Source organism: Acyrthosiphon pisum, chromosome A1, assembly GCF_005508785.2.
Source record: "Acyrthosiphon pisum isolate AL4f chromosome A1, pea_aphid_22Mar2018_4r6ur, whole genome shotgun sequence".
Taxonomy (NCBI): domain Eukaryota; kingdom Metazoa; phylum Arthropoda; class Insecta; order Hemiptera; family Aphididae; genus Acyrthosiphon; species Acyrthosiphon pisum.
In genome coordinates, this window is record NC_042494.1 from 123,928,001 (window position 1) to 123,946,278 (window position 18,278).

The 18,278-nt window shown below is 27.7% G+C and overlaps 1 protein-coding gene across 1 annotated transcript; it reads left to right on the forward strand.

Annotated features, from left to right (window-relative positions):
* The first annotated feature begins 6,812 nt into the window (after positions 1-6,812).
* Positions 6,813-8,977, forward strand: LOC100168431 (ribosomal protein S20-like). Its single transcript, NM_001162819.2, has 3 exons — positions 6,813-7,035; positions 8,476-8,575; positions 8,648-8,977. The coding sequence occupies exons 1-3, from the start codon at positions 7,033-7,035 to the stop codon at positions 8,902-8,904; spliced, it is 360 nt and encodes a 119-aa protein (NP_001156291.1). The 5' UTR covers positions 6,813-7,032; the 3' UTR covers positions 8,905-8,977.
* Positions 8,978-18,278: the final 9,301 nt, after the last annotated feature.

Sequence of the window (18,278 nt, forward strand, 5' to 3'; positions counted from 1 at the left end):
TTTTTTTGGGGGGGGGAGGGTGGGGTTAACAATTTAAAATGCAAGAAAGAAATTGGTTTCACTAATCTCGAACTACATGTATAAAAAGGTCATTATAGTTTATGTTACAAAATTAATTTATTTTGTTTAATAGATATACCAAAAAATGTCGAAAATTCAAAAATTGTTTTGTATTCAAAACTTAATAATATTTTAAATTTAAATAGCAAAGGTTTGAAAATGTGTTACAATATATATGTTCATATTCATCATTTAAAAATGGGTATTGAAAAGACGTGTGAAGAATTTTATTTAATAAGCATTTAAGTTCAAATTCACCGACTCCTTTGCTCAGCGCACTGAATGCTCAATGTATTCAATATACAAACTGACTAAATTATTGATATGCAGCAGAATCAAGCTCTTCAGTTTTTATAATTTATTTTAAAAATATTAACATTTGGTTACCATTCGCGTAATAACTTAATGAAAAATAACGAACTTTTTTTTCAGTCAACATTTTTACCACTATTTCTAAGAAAATATTCTATAGTACTTTTCAATGTACATTTTGGACAATATTCATATTTGATAATACTACACTATTATTATTATTTTGTTTTTAGGGGTCCCCCAAGCACCCTTCGATTTTCGTCAATGTGTACGTATCAATCTTACAACACAAACGATGATGGTTAAGTAGATACTGTAGGGTGTTAACCCTAAGTTAAAAACTTAAATAATTGTTCAATGTTTACTTCAGTAAAATACTTAATGCGTCATTATAATCATATTAAATTTAAACGGGCATTACAGATATCTTCCACAATAGTTTTGTTGACCGCGGATATCGATCAGTTTTATACCACCGCATTCCTCAATACTCCAATCGTAATGATGATATTATATATTAATAAATATAGTATAATTATATATCATGTAATTGTATTATAATATATTTGTATTTTCTTTATGATTTAAGTTTAGATTAATAAAAATTACGCACTAATGAAATGACTGAAAAAAAAAAGAATCGGGGATATTCAGTATTGTTTTATGTACGATGACTATAGGTATGGTTTAAATATAATGTAATATAAGTTCATTATTATAAAACCCTATTAAATGTAAATAATATTATTATTCGTACCAAACGTCCCAGATATCATGCATTCCAATATTCCATTGTACTTCAATAATGCCATGAACTGTGGCAATTTAGTCGACTGCAGGACATTTGGACGTGACCTAGATTCCTCGTGTAGAGCCTCTTGCACTCTTCTATAAAAAATAATAGTAATATAATAAAATATATATATATAATAAAATAATAAGAAATAATTTTTAAAACAATATATCGTTACATTCCCATACATTTGCCAACAACCAAATTCTGAATTTATTGCCATATGCATAGCAACAATTGTCACGTGTTCAAATCAAATAATATAATGTTACTTTCGGCCCACTAAAAATCTTTTAGGTAGGATTCACCTATTATTATGTATATGTAAATCCTCAAAGAAAAATCTCGGACGTCGTACAAAAAAACACGCTCCAATGCAAATGTTGTAGGCAGATTTTGACGAACGGTCACGATGAGTTTTTCTTTTACACGATTGGCGTTGTTAATTTATCAATTTGTGATGTATTAATGTATCAAGGTACCTTAAATAATATTTGTATCATAAATATTATCTATTCGCATTAAGTAAGAACTTTATTATTTATCGTACAAAAAATTACCATGCATTCACTTCAACAGTTATCTCGCGCGGAGAAAGTGACCAAAAAGTTACGATTTGTAGCAATTTTTAGTGTCTACAAAACATTTTGAAAGTTACATAATATTATAAAGTCGTTTGTTATTTTTTTGTAGAATTATTTTAAATAACCTCCAAGTTCCATAATTATCATATTTTCGATATTTGTTTCCTATATAGTTGTTTAAATTTAATTTCTATGATGACAAAAATTGCATTTTATTTTAGGTATGCCTATTTATCTATTCTAAAGCTGTACTCGAGGGCTTGCTTTGACTAGTCTAAAGGACCCCTCAGTATGGTATTGGAGACGTCCTTATTAGAACGGAATTTGAGGGGGTGTTTTAAGAATTTCAAGTTTTCCGCGTTAATAAGTACATGCCTATTATAGTACCTATATACCCGGACCACTTGGCAATCGATTGTTGCTCGGCCACACAAATATTTATAATTTATATTCAAAATTTTTCGTCTATCCAGCGGTTAATCGTTATTCTTACCTACCATTGATTGAAATATAAAAATATTGTTTTACATTAACATTTTTCAAAATTACGATTATGCTTGCAATCATATAGTATTATTGTCACTGTTATTAATATTTACTTGAGCAGCCGTTTCACAAAACAAATATATTATTGTGACATATAAGTATAATATATATTTAATATGTTATAAACGATATGACTGATAAATAGATTTTAGACGATTATTTGATTACCTATTACGAGATATTAGTTAATTTTACCTTCGTCAGTTAGAATAATGAAATACTGCACAAGTCTGTAATAGCTAATACGTGTATTATAATTATACTAAATATAGTTTTATTAATATAACCAATTTGTTTTATACCTTCTTATTGTTATTATTATTATTAATATTTACCATATTATATCGATTTTATATAACTACCTACCTAAATAATTATCATAGTTATACCTACGCTAATATTATTATTATGTAAATTTCGTTTGCTGATTGTCATTATACGCGGGCCAACGTCGAATAATAACAGCGTTACTTATAATTGTTAGTAATTGTTAGTATAATACCATTATTCTTTAACCCTATCACCATTACTATATGAGTTATAGACTATTGAAGTATATTAAATGTATCAATTAAGTTATAATAAACTAATAAAAATCTATTAGTAGCCCAAAATATGAATCGTATATTGACACTTATAGGTAAAGTAATAATATAATAAATAAGATGTTTTAAATTTTATTTGTCATTGAATTTCATTATTTTTAATGCATTTGAATCGTAGTTGTTAATTCCGAAATATTGTGTAACATTATTATTATTAATATTATTATAAAAAAATAATTATTTATACTATATTATATTGTAATTTGTTTTGTCAAAATAATAATATGTTAAAATAATATTGTACAGCGTTGTAATGTATTGCTTTGAAATAAATTATATTTAGTTGTGCCTATAATGAACAATTATTAGGAGATAAATAATAAGCATGTTGATTATAAATTATAATTTATAATAAAATAATAACAATTATTATTATTATTATTATTATTATTGTGCTAAATTAAAAACGAATTTTGTAATGAATGTTTATTCTGTGTCTACTCATTGATTACATTATCATAATGTTATAACGCGAAAGTTATACCTACAAAATAATATAATATTAATTATTATGTAAATTGTTAATATTTATAATTATTAAAAATATAGATAGTTCATATTTATAATTTACCTGATTAATTTTTCTTGTACATACCTATCCAATATTTTATATGCCTATAATCTGTATTATATAGGTATTATCTTATTACAATGACACCTAATGTAGTAAAGTACCTATACCGATTACCGAATTGATTATTATTAACATATAACTTAATAGTGGTATTTGGCATTATTTTGTTATGTAAAATATGTCAATTTGTCATAGTTTGGATGGCGATAACTGATTAGAATTTATCAACAAATTAATCAATATTGAGGTTTGGTTAGTGGTTGCGGTATTTGATTGAATTTTCGTATTTTAAAAAGAATTTTAATATATTCATATTGTATGTTATGTTCAATGTTAGAAATTGGAATATCTATAAAAAATGAGAAGCAAAATAAAAAATAACCCAGTACCTACTAGCGGGCGGCAGTAGGTACTCAATAAGTCACAAACATCACATTCAAGAAATAAATTCCATCAGGCATTAAGACGGTAGATTCTCATTTTATATAACATTATGTACAAATGTACAATATAATAATAATATGTAGTTACCTATTAATATAATATTTATATTATATACCTATCTTATAAATACATAAGCACGTTACACACTCAACATATTTCTGTAAATGAGAAGATAATACATACAAAATAATAATAACAACAATGAGTGTACTGTGCTGTAATGTGAATATTGAAATAGATATTTATTCTATTTTTCTCTTTATGTATTTAGACTTAACGTAAATCGAGCAACTACAATAATTGTATCAAGCTAAGTAATAAATAATAAATTTACAATACAGTTCCAATATAGTTTTGAATTTTTGAAAGCTAATGGGTAAATGAGCAATTAGTAATTATATTTTTTATGGATAGAAGGTTAAGATAGGAATGATGCCATATTTTTTTCTGTGCGAGTATTCATTAATTATTTATATTTCATTATTTTTATGTTTTTTTTTTTAAAAATACGGTTTCTCTTGACATTTTTGACTTTGTAGTTTGTACGATGGTAGGGAAAAATTCTCGATGAAAAATTACCAGAAAAATTCTTGCAACGCATTTTTATCATATAAAAGTTTAACCAAGATTTACACAGATTACATATTACACAACACCTTTATTGACTTTTGTTATCAGCTGTCAACTACATAGTAATAACAATATTAATTTAAATACCGAGTATAAAAGATGACAATACATTTTTTTCATATACAACTAGCAGGCTGATCCCGAACACTTAGTTGCCCGTAAAAAAAATTGTGACTGTTCAACTCCTTTTGCAGGGTGCAACTCAGCCTCCCCGGTAGGCAATCCGATTACGTCGGATCGCGGACAATGTGAGAAAATTTGATTTGATGCATTATGCTTGCGCCTGATCTGATGTGCCTTATTAACCAAAAGCAACCAAATAATAAATACCTATACTAATTTATTAATATTTATTTATTTCTCCTATAAACAATAGCAACCAACCATTTATTAACAAATATTTCTGACCCGGCAAACGTTGTTCTGCCATATAAATTATTTCATCCGAGTTACTGCCATAATTTTGCACCCGATCTACCAGAATAACCAATGACAACCAATATTAATAAATACTAATCTCTACTAATTATTTCTCCTATTTCATCAATGGCAACCATTTATAAACAAACATTTCCACCGTAAATCTCAAAATCCCCGTTTGAGCCCCTCCCCGGATGAATGATGGTGAAAAATACTTTACGACCTATTCTCAGTATAATCTGACCAGTTCCTGCAACTTGCAAGGCTTTATTTTGTCAGCTTTTACACTTGCTGATAAACGAACATCCCTCAGCTCATTTTTCCAAAGATCATTTGACAGACCAATTGTACTATTAAACACTTCAACCATTTACCATCAACTTAACTATCTTTATATACGAATAGTAAAAATTATGAACTTTCAAATCTTAAGAAAATATGTTCAGATTTAACGAGGTTATGTTTAGTTTTTGCGGATATAAAATTGTAGATAAATTAATTAATACGTGTTTACTTTCATACAGTTTGTGTCCTTTATTGCTTGGAACACTAAACTTAAGATATATTTCTGGAAAACTGTGATGAACTATAATATTAGGAGTATTAGAGGTAATTTTTATAAATTAATTACTTATGATTTTGAAAGTTTTATGATCAAAATATCAGTGGATAAATTAAATTCATACCTAATTAAATTAAATTGTATTTATATATTATACAATATAATCATGAATTCATGAATGATAATACCTATATTATTTTCCTATAATATATTGTAATAATATTATAATAATATTATATATTATAATCTATAACTGAATGGTTTATAATTTTGTGTATTTAAGGGGGCTAGAGTGCAATCCATCCTAAGGAGTAAAAACTAAGCATTTTATATTGCAGTTCATATGGGTCTTGTGAATGTGTTGTAAGTAGATGAACATTAGTGTGTGTAATTCGTAGTACCGATCATGTTGTATAGGGGCATCATAATATGACTGTCATTTTACTAACGCGCAAGCACATGTCACCAATTATTACTTTATAAAATTAGGAAAATTTTTTTTCAAAAAATACTGCCAGTGACTTCAATCACTATGTTCAGTAGGATGTTCCGATTTAAATTTTGAAAACAGATTTGAATTCTCCTCTAAATTTACTATGTTTTGACTGTCGTATATTTTTATATTCTTTTATATTTTATATTACTATATTAGTGTATTTAAATTTGAATTATGAATAATATGATCTATTTATACTCTTTTTGTAAGTAAATTTCGAAGTAAAAAAAAATAAAAATCAGAAAAATGAAATTGTCAAAGCATAGATAATTTAGTAACGAATTCAAATCTGCTTTCAAAATTAATATCAGAACATTATATTGAGCATAGTGATTGAAGTCGTGAGCTATGTTTTCGACAGAAAATTAATCACGCTCCAGCCCCTTAACAAAATAATTAATTAAATTATATTTTATTCTGTACACCAGAATGTATTTTGTCCACTAGAGTGCGCTGAATTTCAAAAGTGACCTATCTCTATTCTAGCCATAGATAATAAAGATATAGAATAATTATTATCTATGATTCTAGCAATTATTCTAGTAAATACCACGATTTAAGATAGTCTTTTATTTATATATCTTAAATCGTGGTAAATACTAGCATTGACATAATATAGACATAATGTCTATGATACTAGTAAATAGAATACTTCGGGATCTTTATTTTCAAGGTTGGTACTATTTTATAACATAGTTCTTATCATGATTGGGATAACTTAAGGTATCACGCCGTGGCACCATGATAGAGCGGCCACGTTGTCAGCACTGTGCACAGGAATACCGCGCGTACCGGGGCTACCTGATTGCTGATCGTGATGCTACCGGAGAAGCGGTCCGCCTACCACAGCAGCTATTGAATTCACGATAACATAACCTCACAATTTCGCTGGACATATTCTCTCCTTCGCGATCGTTTTCCACGTTTGGTGATTTTCAGTCGTTCGTGATTCGGTCCGTTTCCGTTCATTTTCACCGTCAGCGTGCTGTGTCGTCGCCATTCAATCATGGTAAGTACAGAATGACCGGTCATCGTTTGACCGCCTATTTTGGTTCGAACTTTCGACGCTTTCTGAAATAACTAAGACCTAACGCGTCGCCTACTCTTTCCGCTTCTTCCAAACGCAGTAAAAGACTCTTATAAATACACCATATGACTAGTATTAATTTGATGTGTGTTAGTCAATAAGGACGTTTCCGATTGAAGTTGTCGTCCTATCCCATACGGCTCCAGCTTTCATCCGACCGTAATGTATCGTAATGCACTTACAGACCGCCAATCATAGATTATACAACCTATATTAACAGTATACAATTCATATACCTACCTATTTTCTACTGATAGTGACATCACAGAATAACAGAATCTGTGGTGACATCCTCAACCCTCCCCAGTGTGCTTGTCTGAAAGTTAAAGTGCTTGTTGAACGGTGTGATTGATTTCGGTTGATACTAGTGTATCAACGTCCATCTATGTGTATTTGTACAAATGCACATCACATGTGTATAGTGTATTGGTTATATTTTGTAATAATGTATATTAGAATATTTAAGTTACTACAAACATGTTGCAAAATCTCTTTATTCTAGGTAACAACAATTTCAATCATTATTTTTTATTAATGTTTTAAAGTACCTATCTTATTTTTGTTTTCATATGATAGGTACATTCTCACAATTATAATATGTTTACCTATGTATTCATATATTGATGTTAATTGATACTTATCTCTTATAGGTATCTCATTTGATGCAATAACTCATTATAGCATTTTTCTTCTATTTCATTAGTACCTACCTACCTAACTAGATATTGCAGTTTTTATTTATAATTTAGGTACCTAGACAACTTCTGAACATTTTTTGTTCAATTGAACGTTTTGTATTTCTTAGTGTTATTTTTTAAATATTTATCAAATAATTTAATATGATGTGTATAACAAATGTTCTCATTACATGGTATTTATTTATTATTAACTCCATATTATATTAAATGCTTTTTATTTGTTCAAATTTATAGTCGTGAGTTCTATAATTTAATACCTAATTATGTTGTGCTTACCTACTTTAATTTAAAATAATGATTATTTTTTGTTTACAATCATATTGACACATTTACGATACACCTAATTGGTATTTACTCTTTTAATACTAGATTATTTTTATTAGATTTGTAACAGATATGCTCATTAATAGAATTAGGTTTATGTAAGATGTACCTAACCAATAATTAAATTAAAAACATTTACTTGAATCATAATATATATTGTTATACAGAGTAGTCTATAGTATATTTCAATAGGCACATAATAGTTATTAAAAAATCTTTATTAAATAAATAATAGGTAATACCTAGGTGCCTATATTATTTATCTATCTACCTATTGTTTTCTTGCCAAAATGTTGGCAAGGCAATACATATAAGATAATATTGTACCTATTTGTTTTAGGATATGGAATTTAAAGATGTGGAAAATACTCCAACTGATCAAAAGAGGCACAAAATCCGTATCACATTGACTTCTAAGAACATCAAAAGTTTAGAAAGTGGTAAAATATATTTTCGTTTTTATTTTATCCATATTAGTATGTTACCTTGTTCATTGAATTAATAATTTATAGTGTGCTCCGAGATGATTGCCGATATCAAAAAGAGGAAACTGCCAGTTAAAGGACCAGTACGTATGCCAACCAAATTCTTGCGTATCACAACTAGGAAAACACCTTGTGGTGAAGGTTCAAAGACATGGGACAGATTCCAAATGAGAATTCACAAGAGGGTGATCGATTTAAAATGCCCAAGCGATAAAGTCAAACAAATCACTAGTGTCAACCTCGAACCCGGTGTCATTGCTGAAGTTAGCATTGCTAGCGAGTGATGTGTTTTTTTTTATAATATATGATTTGAATGGTACGACAACTAATATCATGTCTAATAAAAGTTAAAAATTACATCATGCCGTTAATTTAATTTATTTTTTAAAATTATTTTTGATTAACTTTTACTGTTATAGATTCTTATTTCTTTTTCTTTTTTGTCTTTTATTCCTATGACATAAAAAAAAAAACACTATAACTCTATGTATCGATTCATTCATTGCTTAGGATGCCTTGTAGCCATGTTATAACTTGAGTTGCAGTGTTTTGTAATATTAAAATTAATTAATCTCCAATAGGTAAAAATGTTGTTTAAGAAGGGCTAAACAAACAAGAAAAAATAGATTTTTTTAATGAAATATATAGCTTTTAAAAAGAATAATTTTAGTGGTCTTAAAATTGTTGTCGTACTATTTCTTGCGTATTTAAATATAAGTTGCAATTTACATGTGGTATTTATTCCCTGCGATCAAAATGTAGAAAGTTAATTTTTTACATGAAAGCTTAAAAGTACATTTCTCAAAAGGTTATAATTAATTTCTTTGGGTGTTAGTATGATAATTTCTGTATTGTTAAAAATTGTTTCAAAGTGGTTAATAGGGACAATTAAATATAAAAATAGTAATGATAAATAATATACTCCATAATTTTAGTCCAAACTTATAATTTGTAAATAAAGTAAATGTGAAAAAAAAAACAATAATAAAATATAAATTGAATAGGTTATAGAGAATGTATTATAATTATGTTAGTTTTTAAAATCTGTAATTCATATGGTTTATGAAATTAATTCTCCCACAAAATAATTTTATGAGTAATTTTCAGCATAGTTCTCTAAATCCATATTTTACCTATTTTAATTATTTAACCATTAAAATTAATAATACATTTTAAATAGTTGTTAATTCCCCACTTCTGTTTATAACTTATTCAATGTTATGTATTTTTATTAGAACTTGTATATTTTACTGTCTTGTTCTTACATTATAAATTATAATAAATAATAATACATATTCATTTTTATAAACCATTCGCAATCAACTGATTGTGATATTGGTCGATCTTACTAAAAATTATTAAATATACCAACTTATTTTTCGTAAAGAATTAATTAGCGAAGCAAAATAAACAATTTTCTGATGGAAAATTAATATTGAAAGATGAATATCATTGTGCAAATTATTATTATGCAGCATTTAATAATATATATAAATATTCAAAACAAATAATGGTTGATCATCAGATACCTACTTAAAATTTTTAATGTGGCTCACATCTAGGAAAAGGTTGGTAACTCTGAAATAATACGAATGTCTGAAGAAATATAACATAACTCTAACCTTTATAATTAAATAATTTTTCTATAATTATTTTAATTGTACAAAGAAAATACCGAGTGTGTATTGGGAACGCTGCAGTTTGGCGGTGTAATTTCATGTCACACATAAATTGCAACTTAGATTTGAACATGAAAGTTATTATTGTCTTACAACAATTTTTATACCCCTAAAATTATACTTTTTAGTAGTTAAACTAGATATATTGGCTAGTAAACGGTAGAGCATTTCTATGCAACCATTACACACATTCACTACAGCTTACAATTTTTTTGTTATGTCTGCCTAAGTGTGTACTGTTATGTTTTCCAACTTCTTTTAATCAAGGAATCTTTGCAGGAACCTTGAATATACTTTGAGGAACACTCATTTTTTTTTTAATAATAAAAAATGGTACGCTTCTGGCACAACAGAAAGTGTCGTTAATATAGAAATACAACATCAAGGACGGGTTTTAAAGTTGTATTTGTTTATTAGTTTATCACTATTACAATATTATTAATGTACATATCCAACTACTATTTTTTTTTTATAGTGTACTGTATTCATATTCAATTGTAACACTTTTATACACACACAAATTCTAACAAAGCAAATCCATTGATTCTTGTTGTTGACAAATATAATATACTGAATGCCTGTTAAATATTATAATGGTTTGGCAACAGCCTATTTAAACCACATCTAGTTCTTGATGTCTGGGTTATCTTGATAATGAGTACTACGCATCGATTTTGAATGCTAGGAATTGAAAATATTGAGTATACTCCTTCTCAGAAGCAAAAACAAAAGTATCTTATAATTATAATATGATAATTTTGTCCAGAACAAAGTTATTACAGAGTTGTAACTTTTTGTCACCATATTTTGAAAACTGCCACTTTTCTTCGTTTATTATAATGTTACAAGACAGAAACCTAAATTAATCATATCAATTTTTTTAGATTGTATTCATTTAATTTTACCTACAGATTAACATATAGAATAATATACTAACTATATCTAAGTCCGTGATAATATCACAGAATAGGTTTAGAAGTGTATTCTGATTTCACCTATTCTGTGATTGTTATAGAGACTATAAAAAAAGAAGTTATTGGTAATATTGTATGTTCAGTGACCTATGGATAAATTGAACACTGTTGGATGCCATTATAACCAATATATTTGTATATATTTATTATCATGACAAATTAAATTGTAGTCTTCTCTAATTTTTAGAAATTTTTATATTTTTAATTTTGTTACTAAAGTGTTAATGGTATGCATCAAATTATATCTTATATTTATTCGATAATGGGACAATGTACAGATGCATGACTCTTAAATAAGGATTCTTGTAATAATATTTCAACATGTGAGCAAAAGCATTCACAGTTTTTTTGCATTGCTTGTTCTAATTTAAATAGTCACTTTTATTCACCTAAAAGTAACAATTGGTTACTTTTCTCATTTTTTGAGTTACAGACCCGAGTTAAGGGTTTAGAGTATAGTTGTTTATGCGTATCTAGTATTAAACTAAAATTAATGGTCCTCAATATATTACACTATTTAGTCTAAATTATAATCCATAATATTAGCTATTATACCTATTGGGGTTTATATTTTAGTGTAGAAACATAATTAATATCAAGGCTAGGCAAGTTAATGATATTTTTTAACCTGGTCAAGATATAAGTCAAGTATTTTTTTTCAATTAAATTAAAAGTTACGTTAATAGACATTTTTATTTTTTATTGATCTTTTTGTAGCTTCGGCAACATGGTAACATTTTTAATACATAAATTAAGTTAACAAATACTGTTAACTTAACTTCAATTAATAAGTTAAGTTGATTTAATTTTTTTTTAAAAAGTTATTAAAATAAGTTATAATCACTTGTATAGTATTATACCTATCAAAGTTGTAAGTATCAACCTATGGATATATATATATATTAATGTATGTATAGGTAATTTAAAACCTGTACACGCTTATTATAGAGCTGTATCATTTTAGAATCCTATACATATTTCACGCTGGGTTCATATAAAAATAAATATTGTGTGTAATAGTGTTTAGTGCTTACTGTATTGTTTAACACATTTTATAATTTAAAACATTTAAAAAACCGACTATATTACTACTTATAAATAGTGAATATTACATATTATATATATATTATGTATAACATTTTGTATTTTACAACTAGGTTATTCTAACTATCTATTAAATTTTAATAACAGCGTAAACTGTATAAATTATGGTATAAATGTATACACAATTTTTTTTAATATATACACCAGTATTAGATAGGTATTTTTGTACCTAATAAAACTATAATGTATAAATCGAAATTATTAATATTAATAAATAGTATAAGTAAAAGCTAATGAGTACCTACCTACTTAAGAAGACGCTTCACAGATATTTGTTGTCTCTTACAACTTACAAGCGCATAACATGGTATATTTACGATCAGCAGATCACGTTTAACTCAGTTTAACAATTAGTGTATTGACCTATTAGGTATGATTATGAAACTTGATGGTAAGAACATGTGAGTTTTTTACGATAATACAGTTTTTAAGTGAGTTATGAGAATTTTTAATTTACGCTATATTATATACGCATAACTAATAACTTACTAAAAAGTTGAACTATCGTAAAAAACATACATTATAAATAAAATATTTGTGTTCTTCCAGTTGTTTATAGTTTTAGCATTTATTTTTCAATAAAATACTATTAATCCCTCTGGTTTCACTATTTTCAAAGTTGAAAATTGAAAATACTATAGATAGTCTTGAATCTAGTACTCGAATTAAGACGTGTACTCGATTCAAGTCGAGTATTCAAAATTACAAGTAAGTATAAAAAAAAATTTGTCTCGACTTGTAAATTTTTCCAAAGTCAAGTACACAACTAACACTAATTATTATTATTATTTATTTAAAAGCTACTAGGAAAACACTAAATTATACGACATACGTATTCAACAACGTCAACAAGATTATTTTTCAATTTTATAACAGCGTGGAAAACGTTTAATTTTGTATTGTACAATATAAAACGTTATTTAATGTTATCCGCACTTCTCGGTTGTGGGACTTATGGTGGCGGGGCTATGGTTTGCGGGACGTCGTCAGCAGTGTTAGGCGATTAGAAATAATATTTATTTAATTATATTACTAACAAAATTCCTTACCGCTTTTTATTGTAAATAGTTTTTCACGCAGCGTAATTTTTTATCGCAAAAGTTATCTATACCTAGTAGTATTTATAAGCAAATGGCGATCTCCTGTGTTGATTATTATTAGGTACTGTACAAGTTTGGATAAAGTTACATTGATTTCTTACACTACTATCACACCATTCTGAACACAAATAATTTAAATAGTTTGTCGAATTAAACTAATTTAAATTGAATAAGACGACGGACGAGTGTGGGATTGTAACTTGTTGGAAATTTAGGACTGAAACTAAAATATGTTTGTGGGGTCACACCAAGTAATAAATTAATATTTGGGTGCCATGTAATAGGTTGGAAGGAATATAATGAAAATTATGTGCAAGTTGATAAGTGGATATTAGAACTAGATTATTGTAATTATTTAGATATATTTAAAAATATATGACAATTGTCAATTTTACAGTATCAGAATCACGGACTAAGATATACCTTAGTTAGTATATGTTAGCCCGTGATCAGAATCAACCACTCACAGTTGTAGTGTACCCGTCTTGCCTACCTAAAGCGCCGTGTTGTTATAACTTTGTTATTAGAAATAGGTTTTAAAAATTGGTTGTATCATTTTTTTCAAACATTGAGTCATGAGATATTATGTAGGTACTATATTCCCCCACAAAAATATCTAGACCATTTTCCTCCATTATCAAAAATGCGTAGGTAACAATTACCTCTTATTATTTACTTTAATAACTATTATTTTTCTAGCCATGGACATTGTTCTATAATGTATATTGGTAGTATAAATACCTATTTGGAAATCTATAAACATCAAATTTAAAAAAAAGCGGATAAGTACAGCGGGGTGGAGTAGGTTAGCGGTGGTGGAATTTTGTCCCTTCGATCCTCAGACAAGATAGTATATTATTACAGTGTCTGATTTGAATGCAATGATTGCATTCGATTAACAACGATTCTGAGTGAACTAAAGAAAATGTATGAATCATAAATATGTATTAATAACTAATAATTAATAAGTAACCATTACTTGTATATAATATACCTGGTGGGAATTGGAAATATTTAAATATTATTAGTTTTTATGATTTTTCCCGTGGCGTTAAAAATCTATTGAGAAAATCGAAACATTTTTGAAGTACCATCTTGGTCCAGTTTTCTAAATGATAAGATACAATAATATGTTGAAATCGAAATACTCTTTTCAGGATAAAAAAAAATAAACATAATTTTAAAACAACTCCGCTCAGAATCTAACAAACTAAGATTATTAAAAATCATAGTAACAAAATATTTTTTTATAATAATAATTTTGAACAAATTATGACTTCAAACTAAAATACAATATTATTAAAATGATCATCAACTTTTAAACCTTTATTTTAATCATCTCATCATTGTTCCATCAAATGACGGCGCGTAATACCGCCGTGTCATAATAATATATTACATTATTTTGTACATATATCCAAAAATATTTATTAACCATAATTTCGTTTAATCGTTCCGTAATATCTATATTTACCGTTATTCTTTCAGTCCTTGGACTGTAATAAACTTACACGTAGGTAGTATAGAAGCTCTTCGTGAAATATCACAGGATATAGGAATAAACTGCTCACAGCCTTTGTCTCTTATATATATATGTGTGTGTGTGTGTCTTTGTTGTTCATGGCCAGACCTTTACCAAAAACAGTTGAACGTATTTTTTGGAATGCGTCCAACTTCGCACGTATTCCGCCCACTATAATATAGCTACTTTTGAGCTACCTACCTACTACGTGTACCTCCCGTATATATACATGTCGTACAATAATATAATATGTATTTTATATACATATACGTGGATATGTGCACGGAACGCGCGCGACCGGATGTAATCTTATTTCCGCGTACTACAAATATACACGCGCCTCCACGCCGGAAGTGAAAACGGTCGGCGTGCGGCGGCGTAAGTCACGTGTACTTGGGCACGAGCGTCGCCGGTCGCCAAAAACGTGTCTGTATCGCGTAACCTCATCCTCCCTTGTGCCGGACACGCGAGCCAATTGGTCCGCGGTGTGTACATAATAGCGAGTGAAGTTCGGGAGTGTGTTAAAGAGTCAAAGTGGTGCGTGTGTGGACACGAGCAAAAGAGTGGATCTGCAAAAACTATATTGAGTGCAAAAAGAAAAACGTTTCTAAAAGCGTTGGATTTCCATTGCCAATACTTGTGGGGAGGGGGGTATATTGGGCGTATCGTGTCGATGTGAGTGTATGTTATAGTCCGCCAGATACGATATTTTTTTTTAAGATTTTCTTTTACAGAAATAGGTAGTGAATTAAAAATATAAAAATTGACAGTTCGTAATGTTAAAATCTATGTCTAAACAATGTGTCATGTCAGGTTTTAATATTATAATCTATAATACTATGAAAACTACACTAGAATAAAATGATTGTTTAAATAATAACCGGAACTATACCTAATTTCTATAATACCAATTAACAATGCTTGACTATATTTTTTATTTCATCATAACACAGTAATAATTTATTTTTCTATACAATTATTATGTAATTGTCAATTGAATATAAAGAGATATACGGATGTTTATAAACCACTATTGATGATTTGAAATTTAATTTATAACGGTGTGGTATTGATAAACAATTTGAGTCTAATCAGTCTACACTTTTTATATTATCATTTATGATTCTATAATGAAATTAGATATAAAAGTAATAGCTGACATTATGATTATATTTATTGGAGATCTATCTCATTGGAATGCAGTAAAAACTGCTGAACAGTCGTTTTTAGCATAGCTACCTATTACTAAGGGAACTTAGATACAAACAATATAAACTATAAAGTATTAACTAACTGAAAACTTACACACTTCACACAAAACTATCTGACCGGAAGATGAGTAGCTAGGAATTGTTGAATCAACCACTGAATTAAAAAGTGTCGAACAACTTTTACTTATACCTATTCCAACACTAATAATAAATATATGCGTAATAATGTGTCTAGGGGTAAATTTCGGTCTATGGCATTACGGGACTTATAATACTTATGTGATTCTTTTTAGCAGTAAACATTCACCATCTCGAAAATAATTAATGTTTTTGATATTCGAACTGAGTAAAGTGGCACAGAGAAATTAATGATTGGAAATAACAATTTTTCTCATCTGAACTACTGAACTATAAATACCCACACACAATTATATAATTACTTGTTTGAGTCAAGGTTTTTTATATAACGAAATTCTCATTAAAACATTTTGTTTTGAAACATAAGGTTATAAACTTATAAACAATAACAATAAAAAAAGGAAAAAATATTAAAAATATATTTCAGAATACCTACATGTTTGTACTTCAGTAATGGTTTCCAATTATTTGAAAATAAAATATTACCAAAAACATTAGTACTTTTCGCAATAATTATTTTTATGCTAAAAGAATATGTCTGTATAGTTTTAAAATCCTCATACTGACATTATTTTGTTCGCTGTGAATAAATGGGTAAATTTTTAATTATCAAACTCGATTAAATAGGTACAGGTTGTAGAGCTCCTAGATAGTGAATTTATAAAATATACTACTGAAAAATTGTTTTGAATATAATTATAATCTATTGTAACATGATCTACTTGTATAATTATCGAGATATTTATAATATTATTGTAATGATTTGAATCAAATTTATATCTCGTTTATATTGAATTTAAAATGGAATTTATCGATATGCAAAATCATAAATTCACAGTCTTGGATTAAATTTGTTTTCCAATAAGTTGTATAAATAATGTTTTTTACGTTAATAAATGACACTATAATTTAACCATATCTTTTTTATTTTTTGACAAATTTTTGATACCTTATAACGAATTTTTTTCTGCAGTAGAATCAGTGATTCTTATAATAGGTGACCTAGAAATTAATATACAGAATTTGCGTTGGACCCAATATATTATTCATATTTCTTATAATGTATTAAAATATTTTTTTTTGTGCTTAAAAACTAAACAAATTGACTTAGCAAGTATTAATTGTAGCTGCCTAAAATAGTTAAGTATAAAATGTTTTAAGTTATGATTCTATTATAATAATAGTAATGTAAAAGAGTAAGACTAAAAATCAATAAACATTAAACAACCATGAGGTAAATAATATTTAGCCTGTGTGCGTAAATGTATAACATAAAACATTTTTTGCCTGGACATCGTTTGAGTTTAAAGCCACCTGTAGTTAGTGTGGGAATTTGAGGTGATTGACGATTTTGATTTTTGATACATCGGTATTCATGACTTTAATGGCTAGTATAATTATGGATCTAGTCGGATCATGCTTATTGTTATTATAGAAGCCCTCGACTGGCAATCTAAGTCAGCGAAGTGTCTTTTTTCACCGCTGGATAAAATGTAATTATATTCTAACAGTATACAATTACTCGACGTCGTTGGAAGAAAATGCGTTTTCTGTAATAATTAAGATAGAGTAAGACTAGATTAAACGCAGAGAGTATGAAAAAAGCAATTAAAAGTAAATTACGAATTAGCAATTTTTTTTCTTTGCAGCTCATCTAGTAGGTCGAACGATTAATGAAAACGTTTATTTATTGTTATCTTAGACTCTGAGTGGAGCGATGAATTTATTGATTTTATTATAATATTATTACGTGTTTTTTAATTGGATTTGTAATTTTTGTGTCTGTCATCAAAAGGGCTAGGATTTGTGTGCAACGGCGGCATGCTTTTTTCAACATTCAAATAGTTTTAGTCAACAATGTCCACGATTTGTAATATTCTGATGAAAATGGTACAGTATTTTTATGGTTATCTCAAGAGTCGTCAGTCGT

Bases quoted from the DNA above. Each gene is read 5' to 3' on its own strand.
- LOC100168431 (NM_001162819.2), top strand. The intron at 8,576-8,647 runs GTAAAATATATT...AATAATTTATAG, and splicing joins CATCAAAAGTTTAGAAAGTG to TGTGCTCCGAGATGATTGCC.